We start from the raw sequence: 11032 nt of genomic DNA on the forward strand, positions 1-11032 counted from the left end.
AGAGGTGTGAGGATTTACACGCGCAACTAGCACGCTAGCTCAGTTCACCTCCGTTACATCTGCTTCAGGTCCGCCTTAAAGCCATTGGACCCCCGACTTACTTTCATTATTGCTCGTAATGACACAGTCTCCAACAGCAAGCTGTTTGCCCTGAAGTCTCAAAACTCATTTGCTCTGACTTTGAGTTGCCATTCAAATAGAGTTACTCCTCAGGCCGTGTCCACTGTCCAGTAAAGATTGGATAGAAAAGAAGCAGCTAACCAGTGAATTGGACTAAGTAGAGAAATGTGGAAGTAAAATCACACTGAAGATAATGATTAATCATTTAAAAACATGAACCACACGATGTATCAACCTTGTGTGTAGTCCTTATCAGTCAATGTCAGGCAATTGGCAAATTAAATTTTCACTTGATACAAGTTTGCAATTCTTTTTTTTTGCGAAGGTGCAAAGGGTATTAATCGACTTATTTCAGTGTGAATGGTATTAATCGACTTACAAAAACAGTAAGAGTACTTTCATTTCTTACATGGGGAATATCAGTCGTGACATTTCTAATTCATGAACAGTAATCTAGATTGATGGGAACGACCAGGGAGGCTAAAAGGGTTAAGGCGTCTGAAAGCAGTGTGGATACAGATGCTCATGGATACCAAAAGCAGTGTGAGAAGCTAAATATGGCTGGGAAAAAGCATTCGTCCCTCTGGACACAACGATGACTCAGCTCTGACTGTGAAAGATGCTTCTAAGGACTCCGCTCAAGATATAAATATCCCTCCGGAGGCCGGGGAGGAGCCCTTCTGAAAGAAATACACATATTCGGATCATTTCTAATAAATGGAACAGTACCCACAGACTGCAGTGTGTGTTTTATGAAGAAAGGAGACATTTATGATTACACAACAAAATGCACAACAAATGCAAAGTCATTTAAACACTGTCTTTAATGCAGACCAGAAGCTGAATCCAAATAAATAAACTAGCTGTCACATAGAGAGAAGCGTGTTTACATCTCTTGTAATAGAGAAGAGAGACAAATGGTAATGTTGTTGTGCACACGCTGTCATGCCGATGATACCAAATAATCCATGTTAATGAGTCTAACAAATAGTTATGCTTATAAAATATCAAAATGATAACTAGTGATATTATCGTTAAAGAGATAATAATGAATGACAATGTGGTTAACGAGATGATGGCTAAAGATATTGCTGCTAAGGAGATGATAATGAATAATAATGTAGTGCTTCTGGGGTTGACTACAGATGACAATGTTGTTATGGAGACGATGAGGAATGATAATGTTGTTATGGAGTCGATAAGGAATGATAATGTTGTTATGGAGACGATGAGGAATGATAATGTTGTTATGGAGTCGATAAGGAATGATAATGTTGTTCTGTGTGCCTTGATAAAACGCTATATAAATGTAAGCTGTTGTTGTTGTTGTTGTTGTTGTTTAGGGCCCATGAGCAGGACCTGACTAAGAGACACGAGAGGGATATGGGGGAGATGAGCGCCTCACACAACCGAGAGAAGCACATCATGCTGTCCGACTTTAACAAAGCCCAGGAAGTGCTCAAGGACAAGATCTCAGCCCTGCAGATCCTGTGAGTACCACACACCTCCGCACCTCACCTCACACACCTCCTCACCTCACCTCACACACCTCCTCACCTCACCTCACACACCTCTGCACCTCACCTCACACACCTCTGCACCTCACACACCTCCGCACCTCACCTCACACACCTCCGCACCTCACCTCACACACCTCCTCACCTCACCTCACACACCTCCTCACCTCACCTCACACACCTCTGCACCTCACCTCACACACCTCCGCACCTCACACACCTCCGCACCTCACCTCACACACCTCCTCACCTCACCTCACACACCTCCTCACCTCACCTCACACACCTCTGCACCTCACCTCACACACCTCTGCACCTCACACACCTCCTCACCTCACACACCTCTGCACCTCACACACCTCCTCACCTCCTCACCTCACCTCACACACCTCTGCACCTCACACACCTCCTCACCTCACACACCTCCTCACCTCACCTCACACACCTCTGCACCTCACACACCTCCGCACCTCCTCACCTCACACACCTCCTCACCTCACACACCTCTGCACCTCACCTCACACACCTCCTCACCTCACCTCACACACCTCTGCACCTCACACACCTCCTCACCTCACCTCACACACCTCCTCACCTCACCTCCGCACCTCACACACCTCCTCACCTCACACACCTCCTCACCTCACACACCTCTGCACCTCACCTCACACACCTCCTCACCTCACCTCACACACCTCTGCACCTCACACACCTCCGCACCTCACACACCTCCTCACCTCACACACCTCCTCACCTCACACACCTCTGCACCTCACCTCACACACCTCCTCACCTCACCTCACACACCTCTGCACCTCACACACCTCCGCACCTCACACACCTCCTCACCTCACACACCTCCTCACCTCACACACCTCTGCACCTCACCTCACACACCTCCTCACCTCACCTCACACACCTCTGCACCTCACACACCTCCGCACCTCACACACCTCCTCACCTCACACACCTCCTCACCTCACACACCTCTGCACCTCACCTCACACACCTCCTCACCTCACCTCACACACCTCTGCACCTCACACACCTCCTCACCTCACCTCACACACCTCTGCACCTCACACACCTCCTCACCTCACACACCTCTGCACCTCACCTCACACACCTCCTCACCTCACCTCACACACCTCTGCACCTCACACACCTCCGCACCTCACCTCACACACCTCTGCACCTCACACACCTCCTCACCTCACCTCACACACCTCTGCACCTCACACACCTCCTCACCTCACCTCACACACCTCTGCACCTCACACACCTCCTCACCTCCTCACCTCACACACCTCCTCACCTCACACACCTCCTCACCTCACCTCACACACCTCTGCACCTCACACACCTCCGCACCTCACCTCACACACCACCGCACCTCACACACCTCCTCACCTCACACACCTCCTCACCTCACCTCACACACCTCCGCACCTCACACACCTCACACACCTCCTCACCTCCTCACCTCACCTCACACACCTCCTCACCTCACCTCACACACCTCCTCACCTCACACACCTCCTCACCTCACACACCTCCTCACTTCACACACCTCCTCACCTCACCTCACACACCTCCGCACCTCACACATCTCTGCACCTCACACACCTCCTCACTTCACCTCACACACCTCCTCACTTCACACACCTCTCACCTCACCTCACACACCTCCTCACCTCACACACCTCCTCACTTCACACACCTCCTCACCTCACCTCGCACACCTCCTCACCTCCTCACCTCCTCACCTCACACACCTCCTCACCTCCTCACCTCCTCACCTCCTCACCTCACCTTACACACCTCCTCACCTCCTCACCTTACACACCTCCTCTCCTCACACACCTCACCTCACACACCTCCGCACCTCATGCTGAGATTAGGTAAAGACTCGCTGCTTCACTTTTCTTAGAAAGAGATTTTATGAAGGTTTAATGCTATATTTAACCTGAATAAACTATCGATTACGGTATTAATAAAGTTAAGGATAGACTTGATTGCATTGTAAATGCTGGAGATGATTTCTTGATCTCATCTAGTGCATGATATTTTCCATCGGAGATCTTTTGAATATTCGGATTGAGTCATTTTTTTAATATTTCACATTCCCTTCAGCAAAATGAATGCTACACGCTGTTAAGCATCCTAGTAATTACTTTACTGCTGTGTTTAATTAATGGTAATAAATGGAACCTTAGTTTAAAATGTAAATTCTAGAGTAATTCTAGACTAACACACCAAAACCGAAGGCCTGTTGATTTGTGTGGTTATATGATTTGTGTGTGTAAGCTTGTGGTGTGTGTGTGTGTTGTATGTGCCTGAATACCAGTAGATTGATGATGATTTGTGTGGTTCTATGATTTGTGTGTGAGTTTGTGGTGTGTGTGTGTGTGTGTGTGTGTGTGTGTGGTATGTGCCTGAATACCAGCGTATTGATGTATTGATCATGATTTGTGTGTGTGAGTTTGTGGTGTGTGTGTCTGTCTGTCTGCCTGCCTGCCTGTGTGTACTGTATGTGTGTGTGCCTGAATACCAGCGGATTGATAACAGTTTGTGCGGTTCTATGATTTGTGGGCGAGTTTGTGGTGTGTGTGTTTGTGGTGTGTGTGTGTGTGGTTCTATGATTAGTGGGCGAGTTTGTGGTGTGTGTGTGTGTGGTTCTATGATTAGTGGGCGAGTTTGTGGTGTGTGTGTGTTTGGTTCTATGATTAGTGGGTGAGCTTGTGGTGTGTGTGTGTGTGGTTCTATGATTTGTGGGCGAGTTTGTGGTGTGTGTGTGTGTGGTTCTATGATTTGCGGGCGAGCTTGTGGTGTGTGTGTGTGTGGTTCTATGATTTGCGGGCGAGTTTGTGGTGTGTGTGTGTGTGGTTCTATGATTTGTGGGCGAGCTTGTGGTGTGTGTGTGTGTGGTACTATGATTTGTGGGCGAGCTTGTGGTGTGTGTGTGTGGTTCTATGATTTGTGGGCGAGCTTGTGGTGTGTGTGTGTGTGGTTCTATGATTTGTGGGCGAGTTTGTGGTGTGTGTGTGTGTGGTTCTATGATTTGTGGGCGAGTTTGTGGTGTGTGTGTGTGTGGTTCTATGATTAGTGGGCGAGTTTGTGGTGTGTGTGTGTTTGGTTCTATGATTAGTGGGTGAGCTTGTGGTGTGTGTGTGTGTGGTTCTATGATTTGTGGGCGAGCTTGTGGTGTGTGTGTGTGTGGTTCTATGATTTGCGGGCGAGCTTGTGGTGTGTGTGTGTGTGTGGTTCTATGATTTGCGGGCGAGCTTGTGGTGTGTGTGTGTGTGTGGTTCTATGATTTGCGGGCGAGCTTGTGGTGTGTGTGTGTGTGGTTCTATGATTTGTGGGCGAGCTTGTGGCGGCTTGATGCTGATTTGCGTTCCCCAGGCTGGAGGGCACGGAGGACAAGTTCAGGAACCGCGAGAGTCGGCCGGAGGACCTGCAGGCGATCGCTGAGCTGAGGCAGATGGTGGCGGAGAGGGAGACTCTGGTGAAGAAACTGGTAGTAGGTATTCAAACTGAAGACCGTTTACAAATCAAACGCACAAGGACAGGCCCGCAGCTACGTCTAGTGTGGTCCAGTTTCAGTAACAGTACGAGTCTGAATGTCCGGTAAGGTCACAGATTATTGGTGTGTGTGATTACACAAGGACATAAACCAATGGGAGTGCTTTGCTGTTTTTTTCAAAATCCAGATGCATCTGGCCTAAACCCACGCACTTGTTAAAAGCCACTTTTAAACCATTATTTTGACACATTATTTATTTATCCTCTCCCAAGAACCCAAAACATAATACCCCCAATAAAAGTAGCTCGGTTGAAGTCCACTTACTTGGCCCACTTCAGTGCTCTTTCCTTTGCTCTTGTGGAAGTAGGTCAGTGGAGCATGAAAGTCAAGCACGATCACTCAAGATAATTTCATTTTGGAAATGATAATAAATGTAATTTGTGTATTGCCTGTGCTGCAGAGCTATCTCTATTGTTGTCCTCAGTGTCGTCTGTGTGTGTGTGTGTATGTGTGCGCGTGTGTGTGTGTGTGAACTGTATTTTGCTTTATTTGATTGGGTGTCGTCTTGTGTCTTCATGTACAGGATGATAAGAAGTTTTATCAGTTGGAGCTGGTGAACAGAGAGACAGGCTTTAATAAAGTGTTCAACGCCAGCCCCAACGTGGGCGTGATAAACCCTCTCATTAAGGTAAGGCCACACAAACACACACACACACACACACACACACACACACACATACACACACACAGCCTCTCACTCGCTCACTCGGCCACTCACTCGCTTACTGTGAATCAGCATTGCTGAGTTTGTCATTGGTCCCATTTAAACACTTCAAAAATGTTGTTACACAGGGTCAATGCACGCTTACAAACACATACACACACACACACACACACACACACACACACACACACACACACACACACACACACACACACACACACACACACACACACACACACATACACACAGGCACACAAGCACACACAGACACTCTCACCCTCTCTCTGTCTCTCTATCCCTCTCTCTCTCACACACTCTCTCACACACATACACACACACACACACACAAACACACACACAAACAGGTCTGTCTGTATTATTATCAGGATGTATAATCAGACTTCTCTTTAGTGAGAAACGAAACGCTTTTGCATAATGGGAAAGGTGTCCTTTGGACCTGCCTATGCATCCAGCCCTAGTACAATGGAATGGGCCTCTTCTGCATGACTTTCCTTTACGTTTGCCCCTAGGGGTCATCTAACTCTACCTTTGATTTTGTTCTGTTGTTGCAATGTAAGCTGTATGTTTGTATGTATATATGTATGTGTGTGTGTGTGTGTGTATGTATGTGTTTCATTGTTTGTGGTTATTATTTGTCCATGTTTAGGTTCATGAGAATCTACTTTGCTTTCCAAGCCATTATTTGTCACTAACAATTTCAGTTACTTTGCCTCTGGTGATTGCTCATTTGGTTCAATTCTTTTAGAGTGAAAGGTTTTAAACTAATAATAATGATAATTAAACAAAACAAAAATTCTAATTAGCCAGTGCTCACTCACAGTAGTCCTCCCGAAACATTTTTGTTTGTGTCCTTTTTCGATGTAGCAAAAAGGTAAAAAGTCCGCAAGCCCGTTCGTCAGCTCTCCAAACCTAAGTGTTGTGGAAGCCGAGGGGGGCTTGTGCTCGGGTTGGGGTTCGAGTGCGGGGCGTAGGCTAGAGAGTGCCCCCCCTACCTCCCCCCCAGTGCGGCAGCTTCCGCTCCGCACAAACAAAGCGCACGCCCCAGCGACACCCCCGACAGGCCCCGACCCCGACGCCACTCGGAGGTGAGCCCCACCTCGTCATCGTCACTGTCGTCGTCGTCGTCGTCGTTAACCCTTTGTTGTCCGCACACCACCACCTCCACCACGCCGCACCATGGCAAGAGACATGCCTAAAGCACAAGAACCCTGTCTGCCATTGGTCTGGTCTCACTGTCTCACTCCTGTATCTGTAAACATTTATTTCTGTACTTCAGCAGTCATCCAACCAAACCAACAACAACAACAACAACAACAAAAATCAGTGTCCGTTTGGGTTTATTTGTTTTATCTCTCTCTCTCTATTTCTTTTCATTTTCAAAAATGAAGAACAAATCGATTAATCAGTGGTGCTTGTCCACAGTGAAATGTGGGTGTGCTTGTCACTTTCCAATGCATCTTGTCGCTGAATTGAAAAAAAAAGCACACACAAATACTTTTTTCTCCCATTTTGTTTTCTTAGTGATATGCATGTATGATCTTGCATACCTCTATTGTTATCATGCCATGTTTATGAGTTAGTTACACACCACACACCGAGCACTCTTCTATCAAGCAGTTACTTTGGCCCTCTGAAAATATGATCTAATTTTGGTGTTTATTTCATTAATATATCTCTGTTGTTTCGATATTTCATTAATGGCATTGGAATGCAAACAAAAGCATGGTCTGTGTCACCACATTCAGTTTGCTCTGGTGAAGTGCATGTTTCTGTGAACGTTGCGGGTCTTGAACATTCGTTTCATGGTCTGAGTTGAGTCGTGTGTTCCAGAGTAAATTACTGTATAGTCCAGCCATTTATCATTTTAAACTGTAAATCACTTTTTCCTTCAGACTCTCAGTGGTTCTGAGACTTCTATTATTTGCGCTTCTGTACTTTGATGAAGATTGCATAGTCATCAGTTTATGTGGAAATATATGACTGGCAGTAACCTGCCTAAATGATGTTTTATTTGTATTCAAACTGTGCATGGCAAGCTTTGCAAAGCCATGGTTGTCATTCTTGCTTCAGTGTGAAGACATATTGCACATTATACTGTATATTTCTCTCCCCAAGCTGGAAACTAGAGATTAGAGACTAGAGATAACATTGATTTAGGGCAGTTTAGGGGCATGGTGTTTCATATAGATATATTTGAACTCTTGGAAGGCTCAGGCCTGTTTCACACCATATACAGTATGTTGCATGTGCGTAACGGCTGCAAAACTATTATTTTCATAGTCAATAATGAATTAATTGATGAATTGTTGCAGCTCCAATTTTCATTGATCTTTATGAACAGTGCACTGTCTCATGCGGCCAGTTTGAATGCTCTCCCTATTCATATGGCCACCAAAATGTACATGAAGACATTCCACAGGCGTAATGTGGTGTGAAACAGCCCTAAGTGGCACAGTGGAATGACGTGCTGTAACTGGCACCTGTCAGGTTCTCTTATTCTGAAGGATATACGCTAGTTTTGTTTGTTTGTTTTGTTTTGTTTGCAAAGATGCTTCACCGTCAAGCTTGATCCGCTGCCACTTTCTTCTGAACTAATTCTAATGCGTTATAAAATATTGTAAAATAACATTTTAAATGACCTAAATGCAAATGGATTTCCCCAAAAATTCACATCATATTAGTGTATATTTTTAATCAGTGCATATTTTAAAGTAGTGCATATGATATTTCGTTATAAGAGCAGCTGTAATCATTTTTTGCAGGTGTCATATTGCTGATGTGATGTTCTGTGGTGTGTGTGTTAGTGCTCTTACTGGTTTACTCCCCTCTTCTGTGTAGCCCTCGTGAAATGGAGGACCCTGACGTGGCCCTCAAAGAGCCGGAGTCGCTTGAGCTCTTCTCTCAATACTTCTCTTTCTGACCCTCCATTACGGCCGTCAACTCAAACGCATGTGACGACAAACAATCAAGCAACCAAGCAACCATCAACAACACACACACACACACACACACACACATATCCACATAAGCACCATCACTCAGTGTGCCATTCACTGTGATTTTATTTCTTTTTGTTTTGTTTTGTTTTAATTTCTGATTTTATGCAATATCAAGAGCAAGTAATGCACATCCCCCCTTTTTGTAATACAATGAAACGCTTTGTCATAAACATGCGTATTTCTGTTGACACCCGGCATACGAGGTGTCCGTATAATAAATGTTGATTGGACTGCATTTGATTTAATGGACCATTACTGTTTAATGTAAACAATGTCTTGCCAGTTTTTGAACAAATTGCACTATATATAAATATATATTTATAATAATCCTCTGTCTGTTATGAGTAATAAAAACCTGGTCAGACTTTCCTTTGTACTGTACAGTGCTTCTTAAACGTTTTCATTATAGATGTGTCGTGATGGGTACGTTTTCATTATAGATGTGTCGGTGATGGGTACGTTTTCATTATAGATGTGTCGTGATGGGTACGTTTTCATTATAGATGTGTCGGTGATGGGTACGTTTTCATTATAGATGTGTCGGTGATGGGTACGTGTGAGTGATGAGACACCGGTGCATTTGTCTGGTCACCTCACGTCACTTCACTTGGGTTACGTAAGACTCGCCCACGGATGACCACAAGTGCAGGTGATGCGGGAGATCATACTCAGTCGGGGGCCACCTCCCCACCACCTCCCAACTCACATCATTGAGAGACTCAACACAGGACAGTGACAGGACAGCGTTTGATGTTTTGACTTTAAAATCGGATGCACATACCACAAGTATCGTTTATTCCACCTTTGAGGTTGTAAAAAAGTACAGAACAATCTTTCCAAGCTGGAGAAGCTCAGGAGTTAAGATGGTCACAGACAAAGTGCCTGCAGCTGATGGTTGTATGATGTCTTTTTTGTTTGGTATGGAAAATAATTCCTCCCTCTCGTTATAATTTCTACTGTGATGTGATGGAATGTGCTCACTTTACAGAAATACAGAAACACCCCACGTCATTTATTTCAGACACTGTGCAGAAACACCCCACGTCATTTATTTCAGACAATGTGCATTTTTTCATTAACTATCTCTCAGTGAAGCAAATTTCATGGTGAATTATCAGTGTTCTCTATCCCTGATGAAAAAAAAAATCTCAACTTCAAATTCTCTGTTGCTAGGTCAGACAACCCCCCACCCCCCTCTCTCCTCCCTTCCCACCAAGCTCTCACACACACACAGACACTCGCTGCATGTTTTGCCTCCGTTCCAAACGATGCCCTGCCTTGATGTTTTCATTTGACCTGGAAGCGCACGTGTCACCATGACAACGCGGCGTCACATGAGCAGCACGATAATGTATATGAGCAGTAGGCAGATGAGGATGAGGGAGAAGTTGACAAACAGCTCCTGGAGGTTGCGCTTGGTCTGTGGGTTGATCTCGATGTTGGACGCCCTGCGGATTGCAGAGCGCGTCATGTGCTGCACTCTCTCCATTCTCTCTCTCTGTCGCTCTGGCGTGCAGTGCTGGTGGTCGTGGCTGGCTCAAGGGCTCCGACTAGTGGTGATGGGAGGCCACTGTAGAAACGGCCAGTGAATTCCAAATGAGGTGATGTTATTTTGGTGGTGATGTGCCAGCTGCCTTGGAACTTAACAGAAATAAAAAAATAAAAAAAGAATTGACCAAATTTAAGCAGTTGTATCACAATACAATACAAAATATTTGTTATTATTATTTCTTCACTACCACATAATTCACTGTATACCTTTGTGTAAGGGAAATTTTGGTTTGAATATTTTTTAACTTTTAACTCATACATGATTTAACAAGCACATAATGGTGTAACTAGATCTATTTGAAGTGTAAATCACTGCAGTGATATTTAATACTCCACAGCCCAAGTTCAAAGACAAGCCACAGGGATCATCAGCAAACATTTAGCAATGGGGATGGATGAACATATAATGGCCCAGACTTCACAAGTACAAATATTGAACAGCTAGTCATTAAATTGCACAGGCAACAGCAAAATGTTTCATGGTCATACACTCTCTAGCCTGCATCAAAACCCTCCTCTAAAAGAAAAATAAATGTAATAATGCATATTTAGAGATATCACACGCCTTATAACA

The 11032-nt window shown here is 45.1% G+C and overlaps 2 protein-coding genes across 4 annotated transcripts in view; one reads left to right on the forward strand and one right to left on the reverse strand.

Annotated features, from left to right (window-relative positions):
- The window catches only part of fam184aa (family with sequence similarity 184 member Aa), a 37439-nt gene extending 28167 nt beyond the window's left edge, over nt 1-9272 (forward strand). For 2 of the 3 annotated variants that reach the window (XM_042108573.1, XM_042108574.1), the window contains exons 14-17: nt 1464-1610; nt 5043-5160; nt 5747-5851; nt 8747-9272. In XM_042108573.1, the coding sequence (XP_041964507.1) occupies nt 1464-1610; nt 5043-5160; nt 5747-5851; nt 8747-8755 (379 nt within the window). In that variant the 3' untranslated portion in view covers nt 8756-9272. The other variant, XM_042108575.1, reaches the window with a different exon arrangement.
- A 670-nt stretch (nt 9273-9942) lies between these two features.
- Nucleotides 9943-10396, reverse strand: LOC121721671 (cardiac phospholamban-like). The gene has a single exon (XM_042108576.1). It carries the CDS (start codon nt 10394-10396, stop codon nt 10238-10240), a length of 159 nt encoding a protein of 52 aa, XP_041964510.1. The 3' UTR covers nt 9943-10237.
- Between the last annotated feature and the right edge of the window lie 636 nt (nt 10397-11032).

Source organism: Alosa sapidissima, chromosome 1, assembly GCF_018492685.1.
Source record: "Alosa sapidissima isolate fAloSap1 chromosome 1, fAloSap1.pri, whole genome shotgun sequence".
Classification (NCBI taxonomy): domain Eukaryota; kingdom Metazoa; phylum Chordata; class Actinopteri; order Clupeiformes; family Clupeidae; genus Alosa; species Alosa sapidissima.